Source organism: Cavia porcellus, unplaced genomic scaffold, assembly GCF_034190915.1.
Source record: "Cavia porcellus strain 051 isolate PalLab524CR breed Dunkin Hartley unplaced genomic scaffold, mCavPor4.1 scaffold_2, whole genome shotgun sequence".
Taxonomy (NCBI): domain Eukaryota; kingdom Metazoa; phylum Chordata; class Mammalia; order Rodentia; family Caviidae; genus Cavia; species Cavia porcellus.
In genome coordinates this window covers 7,520,717-7,545,795 of record NW_026947485.1, presented here as the reverse complement: position 1 = coordinate 7,545,795, position 25,079 = coordinate 7,520,717, and the positions used below count along the sequence as shown (strand labels likewise).

Genomic DNA, 25,079 nt, shown 5'->3' with positions numbered 1-25,079 from the left:
CTGACTAATGGCTGACTGGTGCTGTGAACTCTGTGCCACCTAAGAAGTTGAGCTGCGGTGACAGAAGAGATTCGCAGCAGGGGTGGTGGCTGAGACAGCAGCACGGACACATTTAGTTCTGACTTCAAGCCACTACTTTTCCTTTTCTAAGCCCTCCCATGCACGGCATCCGTTACCTTCACGGTAACCTTACAACATAAAGATGAAAACGATCTCTTTACAGCCAAGTCAGTGGAGGTCCAAGGAGGTCATATAATTTCCTCAAGGTCGTGACCGAGCCAGGATTGAAATCCAGGCAGTGTGATTGCAGCTCTTGAGCTGTGAACCATGCCAACCTACATGGAATGGTGCTTCCATCAGAGCCATAATGGCCCTGGGTCAGCCAGGAAACGCTTCAGCAAGGCCCGGGGAACAGCAAACTATTTGAAGAGTGACCATGTTAATGACCCATGGGCCAAGGCAGGACATGAAAATGGAAAGGACATGAGCGCTGGGAAGGAGTGAGACTCCCAACAACCTCGTAGCATCACCCTGCACCAGTCTCACAGGGACGAGGAACTCTGGGTAATTGGACAATGGTGCTGAGACACAAGGATAGCTCTTTACTATTCATGAGGCTCTTAGCATTTCTCTTCCAAATTAGACATCAAAATCATTACAGAAGTTAAGTAGGAAAGAGTGTTGGCTCCAGGAACCTTTTAGGTGCATGCTACAAATTACACGTTGTAAAGCAACGAGCGAGCATATAATAGTTGCTTTTACTACAGCGTACGAGGCAACCCGCATTCCCAGTGCCTTAAAATTAAAAGAAATAAATGTGAGGAAAAAAAGAAGAAGCCATGGGGTATAATGAACTAACAGAATACATTCCTACTCTCCAGTGATAAAGGACTTTTAGTGAATAACATTATTATGAAAGTAGTTATTTTTTTGAGGTCAGGGTGATGTCACTTGGATGGGAGAAAAATTCACATACTACTTGTAAACATTAGCACCTGCTGTGCTTCCAAATCTGCTTATGCATAGATTAGCAACAGAAAAAGCACGCACACACACACACTCTCTCCCTCTCTCTCTCGTTTTCTCTCCCTCCCTCTGTCCCTTACACATTTAGAAAGAAAGCTGTCACGTTTTAAATAAAGCTGAGACCTTAAATTCATGCCTAATGTTTCCATTGTGCTCGTATAGTTTTTATTTTTATTCTAGTCCTCCAGGTATTCTGCCCCAATAAACAATCTGAATCACTGGAAGAGCTGCAAAAGCTACAAAATGTTCACTCTGGGAACATTTTCCCCAAGTGTAAATTATTGGAAGGCTGTTTATATAATTCATGAAAATCTGCAGTCTCGTGTCCTGTTAATCTTGGTGAATCCACCCTACTGACACAATCTTGCTTTGAGTCTATGCTTAAAGATTGGATTTATTCCTTCAGCTTATCATGAAGAAAAAGAAATGAAATTGTACTTTCCGATGCATGTAATTTGGCGTCTGCACATATTTGCTGAGGTCTATCACCTCTATAGTTTTTCACTCTTGAATTTGTCAAGGCTTAAGCTAAGCAGGGCGAGTCTCTCCATACAGTTCTGGGGCTTTTTGATAATATTAACTTTATCATGTGAAGCTCTCATTCATTCCCAGTAACTTGATTTGCTGAGTGATTGCTCGCTACTCATCCCATAAGAACTGGGAACTACCACAATTTTTAAGTATTTTAGATTATAACAAGGCTACAATCATCATTTTTCTTTTAATGCTCTCCTCTATTTGGGTGTTTCTATCACAACAGGATTTGGGCTAAGTCATTTCAACAGGAAAAGCGCAAAATGTCCTCCCCTTCTGCGCCACGGCTTGCTGGTTGCTGAATGAATTCTGATTGTTTTTTTTTTTTTTTTTTTTTTTTTTTTTTTTTTTTGAGACAGGTTCTCACTATGCAGTTTAGGATGGTTTTGAATGTACTTTGTAGCCCAGGCTGGCTTGGAGCACACAATAATCCTCCTGCCTCAGCCTCCCAAGTGCTAGGGATTATAGGTGTGTGCCACCACGCCCTGCTTTGCTGTATGAATTCTGAAACATTTTCCCATAGAAAGGGAAAGAAGCAAGGATCCTGGAGCCTGCCCAGCTACCTGTTGTGGAGACTCACAGACCCGGGGTTAACTTGGTCTTCTCCTCCACTGCTGGACCCCAGGGGCAGTGCCCAGTATCTCTGGCCTGCTGGATACCCTACACTTTGTTCTTCCACTGCTGCTCCTAAGCTAACCCGCACTACTGTCCTGGCTTAGTTTCCCACAAGCAGCTGGGCTTATCATTCAATAGAAAAATGTATCATATTTCAATTCACTGCTTAAAGTCTTTTGATGGTTCCCCTGCCCTTCACCTATAACACACCCTGGCTTCCAACCCCATTCCACATCTCGGTATTATACCTCTCTCCCTTGTTTGCTATGTCACCACCAGTCTGGGTTTCTATATATTTTTTGAACAAAGAAAGCTCCTACCCACACGAAGCCTGCCTAGACTGCTTCCCCCAGACCTCTGTCAGCTGAGTTTCATTTGATCACACAGCTCTCAATCCAGAGACAGCTTTCCCTGCGGGGCCCATCGAAAGGGACACCCTGCTTTCACGGAAACACTGCCATGTCGCTGTTCTGTTTGCTTCCCACTTTAGGAATGAGTGAACAGCTCTTTGGGTGGTTGAAGGGTTGGAGGAGCAGTAGTTAACGGCCTTGTACTCTGTGAGCCAAAGAGCCCAATGGTCGGCTTCTCAGTGCTGGGGACGGTTTAGGTTTATGGTGCACCAGCCCATGAGTGTTGTGTGACCTAGCCCACCTGCCGCATTCTCCAAATCTGTCTGCCATCCCTATCATCAGAACAAGGAAAGACGAGACCCCTCAGAGAATGTGCATCAAACAGTCACTCACTTATAGTGGATCCGGACTCAGGCCTGTTCAGGGAGCTGATGATGACGAAGCCGAAACCTTCGTTCTCCTTGCGGTGAATGACCACGTCGCTGGTCTGCAGGCTGTGGGAGGTGAAGCCTTCGGGGGGAGAGGCGTTGCTGCTGGGGGCAGCGTGGTTGCTGTTGCTGTAGGTGGCGTAGTCACTGCGTGGAGAGCTGTGGTGGGTGGATATGGAGCCCGGGCTCCTCCCATTCTCTGGGCAGGGCTCCCCTGGAATACACATCACACACAAGGAGGCTGTTGTTTAACGAAGGTCTTAGACTGGCTGACTGCTGTGCAGAGCATTGGAAGGGCTGTGAGCCCCGGTGTGGAATCCCTTGGTCTGGACCCCATTCTGCTCTCTTGAAAATACAAGCAAAACCCCATGTGAACCCCTGTGTTGCCCCTGTTCAGACCTTGCTCTCTTTGGAACTGCAAACCCAGGACAAGGCTGACCCTTAGACCTTGAGCATCTCGGGTGCATCATACGTGACCAAAGATGATCCTAAAAGAAACACACAGAACCCTAAACTGCAGGGCAAATATGAATCAGTTACGGTTCAGAAGGGAATGCGTTTTCAGGGCCCCCCAGGGAAAGATTGTTTCAGTGGGTCTGGTGAAGATTAGGTACAGAAATCAGACCTTTGAGGAATGCAGCTATAGAGGTGTGTAGATAAGGTAGACCTAAGGAGCCTGGGGGGTGTCATTACAAAGTGACCTACCTTTTTGTTAAAGGTCGTACTTCTATTTTGTGATATTGTGAGAACCTAGAGTTCTTAATTTGTTTCATGTAGTGTGGGAAATGCATTCCTTATAAGTGTCTGCATGGCTTCTGTATGCTTACCGTATGTCAATAAAGTGTTTTATAAAGTGCTTTTTTTTCATTAAAAAAGTTTGCTCATTGTAAGATCAAATCTAATAATGATACCGGGCTAAAAAGTTATGAATTTTGAGTCTCTATGGAGGCGTTGGAGCTTTTGCTTATTTATATTCCATATTACTAAAGATAATCTATTCATCAAAGGCCAAATCGACTCCTCCACCAGAAAGGAAGCACAGAGGGCAGAATGACGGAAAGCTGGCAGCCAAGCAAAGCCGGTTTCTGAAATGAAAGCTATTCTGTCATCCAGAGAGAAGGTTTTCATTTTAATTTATTTATTAGCACTGTATTAAAATAACTGAAGCGAGCACCTAGAATACTGTAATTAAAAACAAGACTCTTTCGTTTCCCTCTTCAAGTTCAGTTAATGTACTCAACAGCGTTTATGGAACAGGAATTACACAATGGAAGGTGATGACCATTAGCGATTCCTTTTTGGGTCTTTCTAGACATTGTCTTCTGCTTGGAACCACATAAGGTATCTCACATGGCAACTCACAGAGAATCAGGCAAAGCTCCGGCGGGAGCTCTGAGCCTCACAAGCTGAAGTTGTAGCAACCTAGACGGTAGTTTGGGTCTGTAGTGGCCCTAAACGGCCCTGTGTAAGTGGCCATGAACCACTGGTGGTCAGGGCCTTGTGGGAGGTCTTCTGGTCCCGGGGGTGTGTCCCATGCACTCCCTTCCTCTCCTCACTGCCTGAGTGACACTGCTCATTCACATACTCCTGAAGGATGCGCTGCCCCTGCCCACAACAGCAGGGCCCCTGGCTCCTGAACTGAGGCCTCCAAAACCATGAGCCGACAGAAACCTGTTCTCTTCATACACTGATGTATCTCAGATATTTATTATGGTAACAGGAAGCTGATACCAATGCTAAACGAAAAAGAACTAAAACTGTAAGGCATGTTTTGTTACCCTGATACCCAAAGAAGCAGTTGCATTTATTCACATTCCAATTTTGAAAGTGGCCTTTCATCGGTTAAAAATTAAAGCAAGACAAAAACAAAAACAAACAAAAAAAACCACAAAGTGAAATGCAAAATAACTAATTAATAAAATGAAAAGGGCTTTACAAACATGCTCATTTCTTGTTTATAATTATGGAGTGAAAGAGATGCAAGCTATTGGTTTTCTTATTTGATAAATTTGAGTTTTCCCAATTAACAGAGATTTTAATAAACAAAAAAGATGCTTTTCCTTTGTAAGAAACCTACCAAGGTCATGAAAAAACAAAATGTCAATGTCAAAGGCTTGCCCTTTTTGGAACTAGAATTTAAAATTTCTGTCTCTAAAATGCACCCTCCCTGTGAGGAACACCATCCAGAGACAAGCTATTTTTGTGTTGGCAAAGCACATGTCCTTTATCAGTCCTTGCGCAAGTTGGAAATAAAGTGATTAGAGATAGTCTGGAAGAAGAAAAACAAACAATTATTGTGCTGCTACATTAAATTGAAAATCTCCCTGAGTTATTGAACCAAATCAGTAACTAAATGTCATAGGCAGTGACAAGAGAGATCTCATTTTCTGGCTGTCATATTTTAGGGGGTCGAGAGCTGTGGTTGTCAGTAAATCAGCAACAAAGAGAAATTATCTGTCTTTGTAGTAAATGGCTGGGAGTGGCTGTGTCACCAGCTCTAGAGGGAGAAAAGAAATCATGGGCTGAACCAGCTTGCGAGGTCCCGGTAAGCAACGGAGCCAACTGTGCGTGCAGAATACTTCTTGATTGCGTTTGGACTCCTCCTTCAACCCCCAGAAGAAAGTTCCTTATCTTTAGCAGAACGAGCATACTTTAAATCAAGAAGTTCAGATAACTTCTAAGTTCCTTCTGGGATTGCTGGGGTCCCTGACATTTGAAAATTGGCACCACGATTGTCTCTGAGGGCTGGAACTCATCTCCTAACTCTGTTTCACGGCTCATGATCCAAGTGCGACTGCCTTTCCAACAACTCCTGTCTGGTTGTTTCAGAACAATACAATAAAATGTCTGAGGTGACCAGATACCCTGGGCATTAAAAAATTCATTTCCAAGATCCCTGTTGTAGTCTTCTAGTTCATAGTGAAAGTACAGTATTCAGTCATTTAGTGCTTGCTAAAGTCAAGCAACTCATTTTTAGGTTAAATTTCCATTTCATGTCCACCAGCAATCCTGGAAATCATCGCGGCTGACCGGGTCCCCCTTTTGGAAGGGTTGGAGTTGTCAACAAAGCCTACTGGGTGAGACATGCATAGCAGAAGGATCTTTTGCTTCTGGTTTGTGCAAGGCCAGCCTAATTGTTAAAACTAACTCCACTAATTGTTAAAACTAACTGCCAATATTCATAGTAGGGAGATTTCACAGAAATAGGGATTTCTGGTTTCTCTTGAAATACTTGGCAATAAACAGCCAGAACTGGGTACTGGCTGCTCCTTTCCCTGGGTATGTGGTATCCGCTCACCATGGTCCTTGTCATTTCCAGTGCCTGTTACAAACACCAGATTTACACATTTATTCACTCACTTACCCAGAGCATGAGGAGCCCCTCAGGGCTGAAGGGACTTTAGCCAGAACCTTCCTTTTCTTCCTAGACCAGACTCTGGGCACCACGACTCTAGGATTCTGTAACTGGGGGTACCTTGCCTGATTCAGACTGAGACTGAGCCTCTTCTCAGATAGCGCCCTCGAAGAACATCAGCCCTGCAGCTGGGCATACCTTGCCTTGGCACCTGGCCGAGGCAATGGGGCGCATGTGTGGATGAACTGTGACACCTGGGTGTGTGTGCCAGTCCCTCATAGTACCTTAGGGTGCAGAGGCAGCCCAAGGTATGGCCCTGCAAATGTTCAGAGCTCCCAGTCTGCAAGGATTTGGGTGAGTACTTCTGACTCAGACTCCTCACAGCAGACACCTTAGTGAAATGGGTGACAAAGGACAAGGGATACATTCAAAATGGACAAAGCAAGGTGACCAGGACTGTGGGCACACTTGTGCCCAGCTGCCAGAGAAGCCTTCCCTTCCTCAGCATTGTGCTGAGAACGAGACTTCCCCCGGGCGTCAGGGAAAGATGCTGGGCTTCCAGACCGACTCTAACATGTTTTGATTAAGTCATGAAACTTTCTCTTCACATCAGTTCAGATTTACACTTCAGGGATTCCTCAGAGACACCCCCTCCTGAACAAACGGTGCACATTCAAAATAATGTGTCAGGAGGTTGAGTATCTCAAAGCTGAGCCACCAAATACATAAATATTTATACTTCCAGCCTAATAATTAAGGCTGTTTCACCGGTACCCTTAGGGGCAAAAATGCAAAGAAGGTACCAGAGCGGGTGGTGTATGGAAGACATCTTCTCTCAAAACGTGTTCGAGGTGTAAGGTCGGCGCAGGGCGTGGGTGGTAAACAAACCCGAGGCAAAGCTGCTTCCTTACCTAACCACCGCTCTCCTTGGAAGATCTGGCTTGCCATGGCCTAGCTAAAATGTTTGCTTATCTTTGCCGTGTACGTTAGGGTTAGGGTTAGGGTTAGGATTAGTTGATAACTTCACGTTGGGAGCAGGCTTCTGTGTGGTTTTAATTGTTGTTGCTAGCCTGCCTGTGTCTCTGGTACAGCTGCGGTCTTTTTCAGAAGCATCAGTTAGGAAGCCGGAGGCCTCTTCCCTGCAGGTGAGGAAGGGAATTTGCAGGAAGCCAGGGGGCGAAGGGCAGCTGCAAAGGCCTCATCCCCACCACCCTCACCCACCCCAGCCCTTTGTGCACCGTGCTGCCCTCCGGAACCATAGCGGCACTGATCGCCGGCTTCAGCTTTGAACCGTCTCATCCTAAGCCAGGCTTGCACTGCCCGCCACTACCTTGTTCAGGAAAATGTAGTAACAGTAACAACAACAACCACACCAACAACAGCACTCCCCGAAAAGGCTTCTCCGCAGTCACATCCACTTGTAGTTGTCCTTTCTCACTCGGGAGAAAGCGCAGCTATGGAAAAGTTCATCTGTACACGCTTGGAAATCTCTGGACTCTGTTTTTAGTCCTTTGCTTTCCTCTCAAAGTCGCCTTGGATGAACTGAATCATTCTCAGCACTGATGAAGCTTTCAAGGAAGAGTGGGCTGAACAATCTCGGAGACTCTTCTGGTGTGAAGGAGTGGTTTACAGCAGAACAATCTCAAAAATTAAACGCGCTTGAAATACACTCAAAGGCTGAACGCGGTAATTTGGTAAGAATACAGGAAAGGACAGCTTCACGGAAGTCACGTGAATACCTTCGTGCAGCACGGGGGACCCTCCAACAGCTTGTGCTGATTGGAATAAAATTTAATTTGCCACGATCAACCGGTGGCAAGAAGAGCATGAATAGTTCTGTACTTTGCAGTATACTTCCTTGAAATCAGGTATCTTTTTAATTTATCTTTAGGTTACAGGACATATAGCATAGCAAGCTTTTTATTAAACATCACTTTGAAAGGAGAGAAAGTTAAATGTTAACTGTGCAAGTGCTGACCGATGGTGTCTTGCCCGAAGCTGAGGTGTATTTCGGGTCAAGTGTCTGCCACAGATTCCAGGAGACAATGGCCCTCTTAGCAAACCCCATCTTACGGAGAGATACAGCAGCCTCTACTGGAGAGGGCTGATGGACCTTCTGACTTGGCTTTTAAGGGATTGCCCATCCTCAAACCTAGTCTGGAGAGAGTCAAAGAGAAGAGGACTTTTGGTTACGTGAATGAATGGAGTCATTCACAGCCTGTGATGAGCAGGTGACCCTTTATGGATTCCAGCGTGGTGTGGATCAGTACTTGGGATCCTGGTGCTGGGGTTGACACTCACAAAAGGTCAGTCTTGGAATGTGTCGGGGACAGAAACAGTGTCTACACAGGGGACGAGCAGCTGAAAATGTTGTGAAGAATGGCCCCCGTCTCCGTGGTGTCGGGAACTCTGAGTGGACTCCTGGGCACGCTGCCAGTCCTCCAGCCTCAGTGTCCTAGTCTGAGATGGAGAGCTCGGGTCATTTAGAACCGACGAGTAGGGGTAGTCCAGGGGCCAGTGGAGATGCCAGCAGGAGGCGGGGCAGGAGGTGGCCGTGGAGAACGGATGGAAAAGCTGCTTGTGTGACTCACAGGCCTGGACATGGAAGAGCTTCGACTCCCAACTCCTCCAGTGCACAGATTACAAAAACAGCGTGGTGCTTAAGACAAGCAGATTGCTTAAAAACATAACTCTTTTTGGGGGGTTGTGATGGTGAAGAGAAAAAAATTAGATCATATTATGAATATGTGGGCTGACTTATAACAGTATGTCTTCAGTGGATTCTTTTATGAAGCCAAGGAAATGGTTGTAAAGGGAATAATTATCCCCAATTCAACTGCTTCGTAAGTTTGGAGCTATATGAATTATGTTTTCTCCAAGCCAGCGCTGTATTTTTCTAAGCAGGGTAACCGTTCAGGGTAACCGGTTGTTCATTGTTACCTTTTATCACACTTTACAATGAAAGCTAATTTTCCACTCTGGTTTTCTTATGATAGTATCAAAATACCAGAGCTTTCTGTTTGTAAACACAATGAGAAACATTTCCAAAAGACGTATTTTTCCATTGTTACAATCTTCCTCTTATACCTACATCCACCAGAGAGCAAAGAGCATACCTCTGCTAAATCAGCCCTGGGCTTGGTTAGCACTTTTTAATGGCTGCAAATGGAATGTAGGCCTCAAAGACTGCTTGGAATTTTGTATTATTGGAGTGACAGTCTACTTGCAATGTCACAGTTATTCTGGACTCTCTAGGTTGTTCTTTTCTGGTATAACAGTGATTTTTTTTTGCGGTGCCCTCGCCATTTCTCACAAAGGCACCTCACCCCTGGCCCGGGCCCCTGCCGCAGCTCCAGGTACCCACCTCCGCATAGCACCTTTCTTCTCACAGTGAGGTTCACCTGCCCGTTGCGGGCCGCGTGGTGCATAAGGTCGATGACATAACGGTGGGTCTTGCCGGCCACTGGGATGCCGTCCACGTAGACCAGCTCATCCCCTGGGTGGAGGCGACCATCTCTGTCGGCTGAGCCCATGGCGATGACGGCTCCAATCAAAATCTAGAGGGGCAGAGAGGAGAGGACTATCATGTTACATATCCATGCTTGAGCTGCTGCTAGATCACAAGGAGCAGGAGGCCGGGAGGATGCCCTTCCCCACTCTCAGGCTGCCGACTCCTGGAGGAATAAATGTCTCTGATGGACTGCTGATAGCCGTAAAGCTTGGGGGACATTTGCTTCCTGCATAATGAGCTATCACCTGCAAGGAAACATCTAACTCAAAATAATCTAACCTTAGCTGGCCAGCCCACATACTCTGCATTGAAACGAGGTGGAGACCAGGTGCCACCTCCAGTTCTTACTTGTGCACTTTGCTAAGGCTTCTTAGCCTCTGTAAGTGTAATTCCTCACTTGAAAAACGGGGGAAATAATATGAGGACCAATTGCAAGGGGTTTTGGGGAGAATGGAATGAAATAATGCACAGGATGTGAACATCTGACATTTTTCCAGGCCACACAGGGAGTACTCAAAAATTGTCAAGGAGAGAGCCAGGCATGGTGGCTTATGCTTGTAATCCCAGAACTCAGAAGGCTGAGGCAAGAGGATTATTTCAAGTTTACGGGAAGTCTAGGCTACACAGTGAGTCCGGGCCACCCTTAACTACATAGCAAGATCTTGTCTCAACAGGGAAAAGGCTGCCCCCAAACCCAAAAAACAACCACAACAAAAATGCCAAGGAGAAACTAGCTACAGTGTGTTTTTAAACTCTGATAGAAGTTCAAGATTTTTGTTATTGTTGGTTTTTTGGCTTTGCTTTGAAAGGCTGGAGGAAAAAAACCAAACCAAACCAAAGCAAACACAAAGCAACAATAGCAGTTGCTTTTTCCTGGCCAGATGACCTGCTATAGGATGTGTCAGTCACAAGCATGCTCTGGACACTCGCCCGTGCCTCTGGATCTTCCTTAACAGTGCTCTCCGTGCTGGACCTGTGTGTCCTGGACCTGTGTTTGGTGGAGTCATGGCCACCATGCCAGGAAGCAGGAGGTGCATGTCTGGGGACTGCAGCAGCTGCTGTGATTCCCTGAACTAAGGACTTCAGTGACTCATAAGGTTCCCATGCTCCATGAGAAAGGCTCTGTTCAGTGTTCATTAGCAAGAATCTTTTTCTGTCTCGGAGGAAAGAAACCAATATGAAATATTTCACTTTTGCTGTTTAACTCTGAACACTTTTCCCAACTGATGGACCACAGACTTTCTTTCCTTTGGCACCCAGTGTCAGAAGGTAGAGGTCAGTATCAGCTTGGGAGCACTGCAGGGCTCGTACTCCAGGATCTGAACACTTAGGGGTGACCTCTGGCTCGTGAGCTAGTTTCTTTCAGACATAATAATTTCCTTCGAGTCCCAGGTCTGTGGGCTCCACTTGGATTCCAGCTGTCTTGCAGAAAAGCTCTATCCTGACCTGCAGGCTGCAATCTCAGGCTTGGCAGCAGCCTGACCCCTTTGTTCCTGGTCACTTTGTCACCATGGCACCAGATCTGGAGGCTCAGCTCTTTTCAGCTGCTGTATAGCTAAAATTACAATCGGAGCACTTTCCAGGCTCAGTCTATTGAATAACTTCTTATTTTAGAAAAATAAAATTTCCCTACACTACCGCTGCTTTCCTCCTATTCCTGAGGATGTGGAACAGAATTTCTGCCCTGTTGAATATTAGCGTTCTGATGAGTGATTCATTATTGATATCAAAGGAAAGGCTCGAACCCCTGCCTTAGATGGGCTCCACAGCATGGCTCTCTCCTAGCTGTGACCCACTGCAGCCTTTTGCTATAATCTGGAAGCTGGACACACTTCGGATAGTGTCTGTTTTCTCTTCTTGTCAGGCCATCTTGCATTTATGAATTTCTTTCTAAAGATGTTCCAATCTAGTCTTCAAAAGGTGTGGCCCACAATGGAATGCTTCAAAGATTTTGAAAATCCTTTGTGCAAATCTGGTTAAAATGCATGTTAACATCTCCACTGCTGCAGGCCAAGCTGCATTTTGTTGGGCGAGCCCAGAGAAAATGCTTCAACCTTTAGACCTCTGGAACATTTAAGAGGGAGGACTTACAGCTAGCTATATTTTCTTAATTTTTTAAAATAGAGTTTTAATAAGTTATCAATTTTAAGTGTAGTTCTGATTCTAACAAAAGTGAAACAAAAAACGGGTTATGATTGAGCCATAGCTGCCTCTGGGCTCTTGCACCGAAGCAGCAAGGATGGTGTCTCACGGCCCTCCTGCTATAGAGAAATTCTTGTGGCCCTCCTGCTATAGAGAAGCAACCACATATTCTGAACTCTTGAAGTTATACTCCGTGTGGGCAGCTTAATGTCAACATCGATTAAAAGGAAAGCCTCAGTAAATACTGCTTTCCGATGATATTGGTATGACACAAGTTACTCTCATTAATTCATCTCTTTTCTGCAAATATTCATTGAGCCCAGGGGTACTTTCAAGGGCTAGGGCATCAATAATTGATAAACAAGAATCGATAAACAAAATCCCTGCCCTGTAAAGTTTCATCCCAGTGACAATGACAAATGATAAATATGTAAATTACAGTCTGCCACACGGCAGGTACCATAGAGAAAGCACAGCAGGTTGAAGGTGGTGTTAAAATCTGGTCAAGGTGCTGCTAGAGTGGGTTAGAGAGGGCATCACTGAGAATTTGACGTGTGAAGATTAGAGTCCACTGAAGGCCATTTATAAAAAACTTTCAAGCTTTACCCTTTAAATCTTCCTATAACTTGCTCTATCAGATCCTATATATTTATGTCTGAAATATATATTAAATTAATACTTCAATTATCTAAATATCCAGGGGTGATGGATACCTGTAATCCCAGTACTCAGGAGGCTGAGGCAGGAGGATCACTGTGAGTCCAAGGGCAGCCTAGGCTACAAGTAAGAAGGCCAGCCTGAACTGCACAGCAGAACCCTGTCTCAAAAAATTTTGTCTAAAAAGTAAATCCATGTTTATATCTCTTAACACTGCAGTATAAATTACTATGGAGTATTACTTAGTATGCAGTATTAAATCTGTACATCATTATTCAATCACATAGAGTTTATAAATATGTAACATTACATGGTACTATGAAGTTTACCCGCGGTGTTTATCACGTAAATTTTGTGCTACACACTTTAGTATTGGGCATTCCTTAGGACACAGCCTCACGTATATGAACACTATCATACAATTACATTACACCGTGTTCTCCACTTTATTTTCCCACGAGGGTCTCATAGCCAACTTGAGCTGAGTCAGGCACCATGCACTCCAGACCGGCAGGCATCAGCGCAGTCGTGCTCCGCCGTGCAGGGCCCACTGCACTTCCCGTCCCTCAGGGAGCCCTGCTGCTGCTGGGCAGGGCTGACCACTTGCTGTCCCGTCCTCCAGCTCTCCTGCTGCTGCTTCCCCACCTTTGGCACCTGCATGCACTATACAATATTTCACCGCGGACCCACAGAGAGCGCTGTGGGACCCTCTGTGCAGGAGCAAAACACAGTTTTTTCTCTTCACATGTGATTTGTGCACTTGATGCGTCCCATTGCTTCCTGCTTGGCCCCTTCACTGCCGGGGCTGGTAATGCAGGGTCCCCTCTTGCATGGTAACCCTCTCAGCTTCCCAGAGGACACTTAATCGGGCCCACGCAAGTTCATGAGAATGTGCTGCTTCCAGCATCTGACCCTTCCAGTGGGGAGTTCGCAGACTTTGGGGGGCAGGGGAACAACCCCATGAGCTCTGCATGATCCACACCTACGGGTGGGTGGCGGGTGCTGGTCCTGGTGCAGTCACACTCTCAGGACCATGGCTCTGACGCTGTGCTCCGTGTGGTGACCATGGGACCTCTGGTCCGACTGGTCCTGACCCAAGTCCCAGGAGGACTTCCCTCGGGCAGGTGGCCCCCACTCTCTGACCCTCACGCTGCCACTTCCCAGGGCTCCAGTGTTTGGTCTGGGTTCCCATCTTCCTGCTGGTCCTGCTGGTCTCTGCTTAGTGAACTGACCTGGCCAGTGCGCCTTGGCCCACCCTCCCTTTGTCCTTGTTGGACTCCTGGCCTCTTCAGGGAGGGCCTTTTCATTCTGTGCCCCTTGCTTTGGCACCAAAGGAACAGCTTAAGATCCACAGCCCTGCCTTTCCCATTGCGCTCTCCAGCGAACAAAGGGGCTAAAACCACTCCGCAGCTCCAAGTGTCTCGGCTGTGAAGACCTGAGCAAAGCAGCATCCGTGGGAGGAACGCAGCTCCCGCGGCAGTGGCCGATGCCCAGGAAGCCAGGGCAGAGGGAAGAATGCTTAGAAGAAACAAAACCCACGCCACCACTCAGGCCTGTTAATTCTTCCCTACCTACTGCATTTGGGTCCAACCCTGGGAGATCTGCTCCTCTGGAACTGTCGCCTGCCTCCTCTGGCTCTACGACAAGCTTGCCAGGCTCCTTCCTTCTGAAATCCTCCGTGAGCCCGCGCCAGGCCCCGTGCAAAGGTGCTGTCTGCCATCCTAGTCTTGCTGCTTTTTCCCATCTCTTTTTAGCTCACAGCTGGAAATTTTATGTTTGTTTCTCTCTAGCATTTTTTTTTTTCATTTTTCCTTACCTCTATTGTTATTTAACTGTGAAAAGTATTTCCTTTTGCTGGAAAAATGCTCACACGTTTTGTCTGATCCAGAGTCCTGCTGTTTACTGTTGTCATGTTGTAGGAGCCTCACGGGATGTCAGTACTGTTTCACATACAAGGAGGCAGAAACCCATCGGGGTAACCTGTCAGACCTCCGTGGTGGGGACCGAGGCACCTGATCCGCCCCTCCTTGGAGCATCGGCTTTGCTCACTGCCCCAGGATGTGAGGTGCAGCACTGCAGGGAGCAAAGGCTGCTGAGGGGAGGTCTTTGTGGAGAACTCTCTCTGCCCAATGCAGTTATTCTGGTTTCAGGGCTCCTTTTAGGCCGGTGACATCCAGGAGATTTAGGATTCCACTTTATGGCTTAAGGGTAGAAATTATCTTGCCACAATGTGTGTCTATGTCTTAAATCATTCCAAGAAGGAACAAACAGGAATACGTCTAAATAAACACAATAAGGACAACCAGCAATCCATGTAACACGAAGAGGCCGATCATGAAAATGTGATGTGAGGAGAAAGGGCTGGGGCTCAGGAGGCCTGACATCTGAGAACCTGGGTGCAAACCAGGCAGGCTGGGGTCCTGAGGCTGCGTGAGAGCATGGCACACACTCACCCCGAGCTTCGGTTGGAGCTGTGTGGGGGGAATTGGTAACAATCCCGGTCTCTCCTGCCAAGCAGCATCTAGCAGGCCCTGTCTCTTCCTAAGGACCAAGGCTACGCTTGTCTTCCCGATGATGCGGTCAGGCGGGCCCTTCTCCTTCCAGGGCAGACAGGGACAGGCGAAGCTAACATTTACTGAGTAGGGTACTGGCTTAGCCCCTCACCCCAAATGATAAAATATGAACCTGGGGGCCCGGCAAAGTAAGAATTTCATATTTCGAAGACTAAAGTAAGTATCATGGGAAGAATCAAAACTGTTGCTTTGCCGCATATTTATTTCATAGCTTAATGTTTTATTTGCATTTATATACAAAAGAAGGGACTTGACAATATGTTCAGTGCTGAGAGCTAATAAAGATCATGGCCTGGCCCTAGTTGTTGGCTGCTGTGGCATAAAATATTTATATTTCCAATTTTTTTCAATCCAGTCCTCCCAGATAGGCCTTTCAAAGATGGCGGCTTAAGGAGGCAGCACAGGGGCCACCAGGCATTTTGGGCACAGTGACCATGCCTAGCCTGAAAGGGGCCACCTCTTAGCCTCCAGCTGTTGTCAGAGACTGAGACAAGTTCAAGGATGCTAGAGCCATTTTTTCTTTCTTTTGAGAGAAGATCAAAACTTTTAATATGTGAAATGAGTTAGAGCTCAGCAGTTTTAAAACCGGCTCTGCTTCTAGGCCAGGGTAATTCTCCAGGGGCCTACATTTAGAGGCCAACAGGAAATATAAGCTCCTGATCATTATTTATTCTGAGAAACACAGTGACAGTTTTGTCTTGGTGAAGAGTGCTCTCTTCAATTCCGTTCAATACATATGTTGTACACAGCTCTGGGCTTGTCTTGGAGGACGTAAATACCAGTAACCACAGTTCTCACCTTAAAGAGGCCCACATTTTGATAGGATGTCAGTTAGTATATTCTGGAATAAACAGACACTTGTCTTTCTGATAAATTCCTTTAGTTGGTATGTTTGAGGAATTATACAGGTTTTAGTGCAATGGATTCAATCTGAGTTTGTCTTTATTGCCCATATCACACAAATAGTATGATGTTACCACATAATGGTATTTTATTTTGAGCATGGGGTTTTCATTTGTTTCAGCCCTTTGGGATCTTTTAAGCTTATAGTTTCATAATAAAGAATTTTGCTTCAGTTGGAAGAAAGGTTTGATGGTTGTCCCTGGTTCTTGGGAGATAATCTCTGAATTTTTGGAATAGGAGAATCTTCTTTTACCGACCTGATAGTTTTAGGATCAGAAGATGATTCAGGGAGCTCCAGCCCCATCAAGAGTCTTCATGAGGACTGCATGCCCGGAATATCAACCATGTCACAAGAGGGTGGGCACTGTGAGCTGTGTGGTATCAGCCTGGCCTCTGGGAAGAACAAATTGAGCTCTGATAGTAGTGATTTGATCAACCATGCCCACATAATGAAGCGCTGGTAGAAAACCTGGGTGCCACAATTTGGGGTCAATGCTGGAGGGTCACTTGTCTAGAAGGATGATTGAAGATTTACGTTTGAAACTTTCTCGACTTTGCCCCACACATCTCCTCTTTTGGCTGTTTCTGATTTGTACCCTTTTGTTATAGTAAAACTACAGTAAAACTAACCCTAAATGGGACACTCTCCTGAGTCTGAGTCGTCCCAGGAGATGATCGGACTTGAGGAAGGCTGTGAGTTCTCCAATGGCCTGAGAATGACCCGCTCTGTCTCTTTGCTTATAGTTCTTAAGAATAGCCATAGAACATTCTGAGAATATCCTGAGATGAGGAGGAGCCAGCTGAAATACCCTGAGCTGCGTTCCAGTTCCCGGTAGAGTGGGGTCTCCAGGGTATAAAATCAGTGCTCATAGGGTGCTGATTTTGGGGGTTCCTCAGCCATGATGCAAGTGAGCTATGAACAGTTGAGACTCTGTCTGTCCTTGCGAGCTCTCTTGAGCCTAGCTCACAAGGAGGCTTATGCTCCTGTAGCTCCTTGCAAACTACGAGTCCAGTTCATGTCATCTCCCGTGTGTGTGAATTTCCTGCCTCACTGAATGCAGGCACATCGGAAAATAGTACACAGTGAACCTGCTTCACAGAAGGGACCCCTGTATTTATGGCTCTGGCTAAAGTAGAGGAACTTTGTGAAGACTCTTCCCCTGGGCTTTGCCATTTAAAACCCATTTTAGTTGGTGTCAGAAGTCCTGGGCAGAGGGGGCAGTCCGGAAAACTTCAGTTTGGCCAACTCTGGATAATGGCACATTTGACATTCATGTATTAATAAACAAAGGAGATGAAGTCTGTGCTTAACGGGAGTTTAAAATCTTGCTGGTCAAACAAAATAGGCAGATGTATGAACATGTCAGAGGAAGCTGACCTGGAGGAAGCTGAGGCATCAATATCCCCTGGAGGCAAGGGGGTCAGGTAGAATAAATGCTTATGCAGAGGAAGGTCCTTCCCGATATTTTTAGCTCTTTACATGTAAAACAAGATGAGTTGTAGCAGAGAATGAGGCCAGAGCGCCAACCAGAGGACTGAGAGTCACACAATCAGAGGTCACAGGAGGAGAGGAATGAACTCTGAAGAGGGAAAAGGGGAACCAAGACCTGAGACCACCCAGGGCTTGGTCCCTCAAAATCTGAGGTTACGTGAGCCGTTTTTTTAACCTCAGTATTCTGTCTCATCTCAAAACACTCAGGAAAATCCCGCCAATGCTTGGAAACACACTCTCATCTGTTGTTTGGTAGATGGGAAATTAGTGACACGCTGGTCAATTATTTCCAGTAGGCAACGATCTTCAAGGAATAGCCCCTTTCCCCAGAGTGCCCTCATGCTTGGAGGCCACACTTGGCTTCTTGGGGCTTTCTGCAGGCAGAGGCCTCATCAGTCACACAGCCCAGCTCTCATGGGCAGAGGAAGCTTCTCTGGGGTCCCATCCTGTTCTCAGCGACTCTGCTTAAATGACCCTCCAGAGAAGGCGCTCACCGTCTATGCATCCACTTCACCTTGGACGGTTTTAATTGTTACAAGAATAAATAAATAGATTCATTTATTGGATTGACATTTTTTTTTTCTTGGAAATTTTCACTTGTTAGACTGACTTCTTTTTCTTGGAGATTTCAGTCTTATTTTTATTTTTGGAAATAATCTATTGACATGGGAAACAAAACTGAAGATAAGAAACACATAATTGACAATATAAAGAAAACTCCACCAGAAGCTTTAGTGTATTTTGACTTTGTGACTCCTGGGAGCTGTTTCAAGAGAAAGCCCTGCGGTACCCTCACCCTGCAGATGAGGAAGCTGAGGCCTGGTGTCTGCTCTGAGCAGGCTGGGGAGCAGCCGCTAGAGCAGGGGTGCTGGCATTAGAATGCACTCCTTCGGACTTCAGGTTTCCAGAACTGTCATGGATTCGATTTGATTGCACTGAGTACAGTTTCAGGCACATCTTTCACAACGAGTGTTTTAGAGCTGATATTTTAATGCGTTCTTATAGAAACAGCCTTCTGTGTGCTAAGGACTACTGTTATTTTGCCCTGAATACACACACAGATATGGATTTCTCTATCACCCTTCCCGAATGTCCAATACTGCACCAGCTGGCTGCCTTCGTGAACGTCTCCTCATGGTAATCCTTTAACTCGAACCTGTTGAGACTCCACAGCTCTGAACTTGAGTATGCTTCCACTTACCCCTGTGCTTACTCTGCCTTCTTTTGGCTACAAGCACACTTGCTCCTGACTTCTCAAGTCTCCTCTGTTCGGTCACCCTGCTCGTCTACGACCTACCCCACAGGAAGACCAAGGTTCCAGCGCCATCAGATAACTGGAATACGCAGGAGGAACTCATCCACCCTAAGGGAGAGTAATATCTATCCTGGTGATTTATGATATGATTTTGTTATGCAGAAACTTGCTGTTGTGAGATTTTTTTTAAACTTTTTTTTTCTGATACAGGGGATCAAACTCATGACCTCACGCTTGCCAGGCAGGCGCTTATGCCACTGAGCTAAATCCCTGGCCCCCTCCCCCTTTTTTGAGAACTTTTAAATAAGAATAGCAAGGGGAAAAAAGATTTGATATTTCTTATGCAAGGTCTCACCACGTCCTTTTCAATGTTACCCTGAACGTTGTCTTCCCCTGTGTTTGCACACACAACAGAGCAGAAAGTGCGGAAATAAAGGGGATTCAACTTACTGGCTGTCCAGGCTCATCTCCTCCGAGGATTCTGAAGCCAAACCCAGACTCCATCCTCCGAAGGTGAACATCCAGCTCCTTGTAGTCTGGACCTGGCATAGAGAAGATCCCGCTGAGTCATGAATCCGGCCTCCTCCCCACCCCAAGGAGCTGCACACACAATGGGAAGGTAATTCCGTGCAGGTGATCAATGGGGATGCTGTTAGAGTAGATGCAAAGCGTAAAGGATGCAAAACTATATGCAGCAGAGACGTACTATTGTGGAGCCAGGGTGCTCCTGGAATAACCGTGACCAGTTAAGGTCATTACGAGGATATCCACAGGAAAGAACGCCCGAGCTTTCTGTGTGAAAACATGGATACTTCTGTGCTTTTAAATTTTCTTACGAGCATCAGGATGGCTCTCAAGAGGTTGGGTTGTGACTTGGTGGAGGGAGAATGTGTGCTCTGACTGTCTTGGCCATGAGAGAAAACAGATGGTTAAACTGGGGCTAGCTGGTAGTTTACTGGGGTCTATGATTTGATGCATCTAATGTGTGTGTAGCTGTGCAGGGCATAAACCTATACCTATGGAAAGTGTTAAAATTATAAAAATTAGAAAATACAGACCATAAGCTTTTCTCTACTGAGGTATAAGTGAATTGCTTGCTTTTATAATTCTTTTATTTTTATTTATTTTTTGTAACTTACAGGTAAAAATTCTTCTGGATCTAAAATAAACTCTGAACCCCCAGATATTTCAGGATGGGGAAGCCGTAGTGGACGACTAACTTCATGAGTGTGCTCAAGGGAAAGTCGAGGAGCAGCACCTACCACTCTGAAGTCGGTGAAGGAATGGAACACACCGGAGCATGACCTGGAGAACTCCTGAGTGACACGTTTTCACCCCGTGAATTAAAAATATATGGAGTCGTTTGGCTTTCTGAGGGGAACATGCTCCCTGCTGCTGTGTCCTGTGCCCCTTGCTTGGGGGTACACACCTGTCGTGCCCAGCTGTGTCTACTGCCACCCACCGGGAGACTGTCGGGGGTGACCAACGCCCACCCTTAGGAAGAGTATTCTTTAAGCCAGCCTTTGCATGAGAGGTGTTGGGTGACTTCTGGGCCTCACTCATTTGAAGACGGAATTAGAAGTGATAAAAACAAGTATTAAATGAAAGTCCCCCAGCTTAGATAGGAGAATTTTGGAATTGAGGATGGGATTTAGAGGAGAATCCTCACGGGAAAAAAATCTCAAGAAAACTAAGCCACTTGAATATTTAGCCATAGCTGTCGAGGTAAATCTCCTCTAGATCCTGTAGGAAGCAGGGCTGTTGATGTGACACAGGGTGCGACAGACGGTGACAGCTGGATGTGGTGGTGCACGCCAGTAAACCCAGAGCTCTGGGAGGCTGAGGCAAGAGGAATGCAGGTTCAAGTCCAGCCTGGATAATTTGGCAACTAAGCAAGACTCTACCTCAAAACAAAAAATAGGAAGGGCTGGGGATGCAGCTCAGGGTTCAATTCCCAGTACCCCAAAAATCAACCAGCCAACCAAACAAACAAAAAATGAAAAATACAACACAGGCTTTCTTTGGTGTCCAGTACCCTAGACTATTCCTACTGATATCTGAAAGACAGGGTCCTTCAACCTCTGATTTGTGAGGAAATGCTTATTGTTTGAGTGGTACCTCCTTAAAAAAAAGTTGAATCAGGTCCAAAGTCCTAAATATGTCCATACTGTGTAAGAATCAATCACCATTCACATACAATCGAGAAGATACAGTTTTTATGGCCTTCTATAAGCAAATGCACATATTACCAAGGTCTTTTAAAGAAGACTATAAAAGAAGAATCATCAATTAGACCACCACATCCATTTAGGCACCATTTATAAACTGCACACGCATTCCTATTTTAAAGATGGGAGAATTTAAAAGAATTTTGTTCCTGTTAAACCGAGTTGGGGGGTAAAGATGAAAACTTTGTCCTACATCTATGAGAGACAAATGGTTTTGAACCCAGTTAGTTATGGAGTCCTCAGTATCCTGTAAGAAGTCACAGAGCAGAGTGTGTGCAATGACTTCAGGAGTCCAGCAGCCCTATAATGTCCCAGCAGGGGACCCACAGTCTTCCCTAGGGAGGAAGAAAGGTGAGAGGCGGGAGGAGGTGAGGGCAATGCCAGTTTCCGCTCAGATTCTACAGGGTGGTTATGATGCAACCGATCACTGCGATCTCTTGTGTAGGTCACATTCAGCTCCAGGTCTCTAGGTCTTAAATACATAGAAAGCACAAATAAGCAGGTGACATATTTGTGACACTTAAAATACTATATGTTCAAGCGGAATTTTCCACCTCCTGCTCTGTTCGTCTCACTTTTGGATTGCTGGTGTGTACAGCTGTGGGCGGGACCGGTTCCTCCAAGGATTTCGGTGCCTCCTTGCACAGAGTTTACTGCAGGTTCTGTCTTGATTGCTAATAGGTTTTCCCCTCACGAAGTGCTGAGATTATGATTTTGAGATGTGCGAAGGTATGAGGGGTCTGGCCTCATCAGGGAATTCCATATTTCTAGGAGAATGAGGAAGAGTTCTCTTACAGAATGATTTACAACTTTATTTTAGGAGAAAAATCAAGATTTCTAGATAATTTAGTTGTCTCTGGAGAAGCGAAGAGTGAACAGGCATTATCCCCTTCTCCTACTTATGTGGCTTTTAGTGTTATTTCCGGTCCCTTTGACTGTTGCTCTCTGATCCACGCTAATCTGCACTAGTGGGTGGTGTGTGCCAGTCCAGTCCCTTCACCATCCCGCTCTTCAGTGCAGGGATGGGCGGCGTCTGGGTACAAGCAATGAGGCAAGCAGAGCCACTAGACAAGTGTGCATGCAGGTGTGATCTGCTATTTACTTCTTTGTTAATTTTTTGAAGGCAGACTCAGAGGCTGCAGGGCATGAAAACTTTAGAAAAACTGTCAACTGGAAGAGAAAAGTTTAAAAGACAGGGATTGCCCCAAGACTGTTGTTTTCTTTGCGGCGGTGGTGGGGGCACAAGAGGTTTTTTTTGGAAAGATCATTCCCCTTTGGTATCTCTCCCCCTACCTCTTTGAGACTGGCTTCACAAAATAATGGAGGGCTCAGAACTGTTATGCTTTTCTCTCTCATTTCGTTCGCTCTCTTGAGGGGCTGAGGTTTCTTCCCAAGTTGCTCTTCTAGCTGACCACAGGCTCAGCTACTGTATCATGTTAACTGGAGGAAGCAACCCAGGGTCAGCCTCTCAGGGTCCTATGTGATGGAAGTTAACCGCCACCCTCTGTCTTGCTTATAGATGAACCACACACACAGGAAGCTGTCAGGAAGGGCCTGCTGTGCCTGTCCACCTGAGTCCCTTTAGATGCCACTCAATGATGTCCTGACAATGTCCTTTATCTCTTCTGCTTTTTTTTTTTCCTATGTGCTGTTGCAGTTTCTTCTTTCCCTCCTCCCCTTCTGCAGCACCTTTAGGGCACTCCAGCTGCCACCTGGTGCAGCTCCAGAGGAGGCAGTGCTTGTGAAGAAATGGACCAAGTGGAAAGCAAAGATCCTTTGGGTGTCGGTGTCCAGCAGCCGTCCATGGTCAGCGTTGCTTAGTAGCAACCCTTAGCAGCCAGGCCCCAGAATGTCAGATGCTATGAAAAAAAGCCTCTCGTGATCCTCTTCCCCAATGTGATTATCTGTGACCTCTGTGGCAAGCCCCTGCAGTGGAATTTATGTGCCCCAATTTATCTGGGGCTCACCCCAACGTCATAAAAGTGAACAGTAAATTAGCACATGGTCACCACATCCAGGCATCAGAATAGCTTCGCTCAAAATAAAGCAAAGCAGAATTTCAAAAGCAGACTCCTGCTTTTGATATTAAGACTCCAGGGGACTTTGCATGCTGCATGTGTCTTGGCCTTGTTTTGAAAAGCACAGCTTTATGCACTGTGTTAGGGAAAGGCCTGATGACTCAACACAACTAATTAATTTTATGAATGGATCCAAGCCTCAAAAATGAAAAGAATGGCTTTTTTTGGAATTAATTTGGCACATGGGATGCTGCTGTAAACATGTCAATTAGATTTTGGTACTTGAAGCCCCTTTCATGTTTTAATTAAAACATAAGTGCCATGGCTTGTTATCACAGTTTGGCACAAAGAATGCACTCATTCAGTTTTTCCTATTGGAAGGTGCAGTATTATTTTGGCTTTTACAAATTTTTATTTATTTATTTTTGTAAAGCGATCCAGGGAAGACAGCCCCAAGGAAAAAACCAGGAATTGAAGAAGACTGTGAAACACTGGGTTTTCAGCCTTGATGCGCCCCAGCTATGGCCTGAGTTCAACAATGATTCCATAGATTCCATCACCGGACTCAACATTACCAGAGCGGCAGCTAACACACTGTGCCTCAACCCTTTCTCTTTGTCTTCCCCCTTCATCCTTTGGTAATTTGGCAGTTTCAGTCTTGATTTGTTTCTTTCCTCAGCCTGCAAATCAGCTTGGGTTTCCCCACCCTAAATACCGCCTTATCTCCTTCCGTGCTTCAAAGTGCAATTTCTAGAGAAGGCTTCACTGCCCCTCCCCATGGCCCTGGCAGTCTGGGCTCCTCTTTCTTGGCATCCCTTAACTCTTCACAGGGCCTGATGACATCCCAATGGCCAAATCGAACAGCCTTTTACTTTTTTCTCATTCTGATTGACTTCTGTGCCTCCTTGGTTACTGTCAATGGGACCCGCATGACCACAGATTTTTTTAAAGTGCTAACCAAGGCAAAGTCTTCTTGGGAAGAGGCTTCTGTATCACTCCCTGCCCTGGCTTTCTTGTCATTGGGTGGACTTCCCCATCCAAGGTTGTTGGCTATATATTCCATGGGTTCTCACTAAGATCTTCCCTGGACAATGGAAGAACTGTCTTATGTAGGGCAGTGTCCAGTTTGCATGAGTTGCTGAAGGACTTTTTCTTAGTTTCATTAGAACCCTCACCAATTAGAACCAATAAACTACATAATTTTCCAGTATGGAGCTATTATTTAATTCCATAAACACATTATTTAGGCTTTCCTACTATTTCCTTTGTATTTAAATATCATATGTACATAAAGTTAATAATATACCTTTTCATTATGATAAATTATGTCCGAGTCCAAGACCATGACACATAATGATGATATTTTAGACCAGAATATGAGAGACATGTTTATTGATATAGTCATGATTTGGATGTGGACATTTATCAAAATATTTGGACTGGTTCTTTCCTTGAAAATCTGAGTCGCATAGTAGTATACGATACTTCAGCTATAACTTTTAAGTAATCTTTTTAATGTAAAATATGACATTGCACACATACCAAGGCATTCTAGATTGTTCTATGGCCCTTCTAATTTTTCTTTTTTTAAAAAATAAAGTACACTCAGAAGTGGAGCTTTTTAAGAAATGTGCTTACTGGTTCCAGTAAGCTGAGATTTGGAATTCCAAATTAAACCCTGATTTCATTTTGCAACTGTAATTAGTAGGTCCCATTTTCTCTCTGGGAACAAAATAACTTAAAATCTACAAGGATTTTACAGTCAGTATATAAGAATAATCCTGCCTTAACTTTTTTTTCAGATCAAGCTAAACAAATATTTTAGCTATTAGTTGAAGACAAAATGCTAAGCAATATCTTCAATATTTTGTATATCTCCTAAAAATGACATGGAAACTTACAGAATGAAATGATCTCGAGCACACGTATTCTCAGGGGATGCTAGAGTAGGCTGAGGTGGATGATGAGCTGTCAGCACGGGAACACTGAGGA

At 45.4% G+C, this 25,079-nt stretch overlaps 1 protein-coding gene across 13 annotated transcripts in view; it reads right to left on the bottom strand.

The window, feature by feature from the left end:
* Magi2 (membrane associated guanylate kinase, WW and PDZ domain containing 2) overlaps positions 1-25,079 on the bottom strand; it is a 1,223,070-nt gene that overhangs the window by 125,419 nt on the left and 1,072,572 nt on the right. For all 13 annotated transcript variants that reach the window (XM_063233871.1, XM_063233916.1, XM_063233891.1 and 10 more), the window contains 3 exons: positions 19,292-19,383; positions 9,673-9,865; positions 2,919-3,167 (listed from right to left, as the gene is read on the bottom strand). In XM_063233871.1, coding sequence (XP_063089941.1) covers positions 2,919-3,167; positions 9,673-9,865; positions 19,292-19,383 — 534 coding nt within the window. The remainder of the gene's footprint in view (positions 1-2,918; positions 3,168-9,672; positions 9,866-19,291; positions 19,384-25,079) is intronic.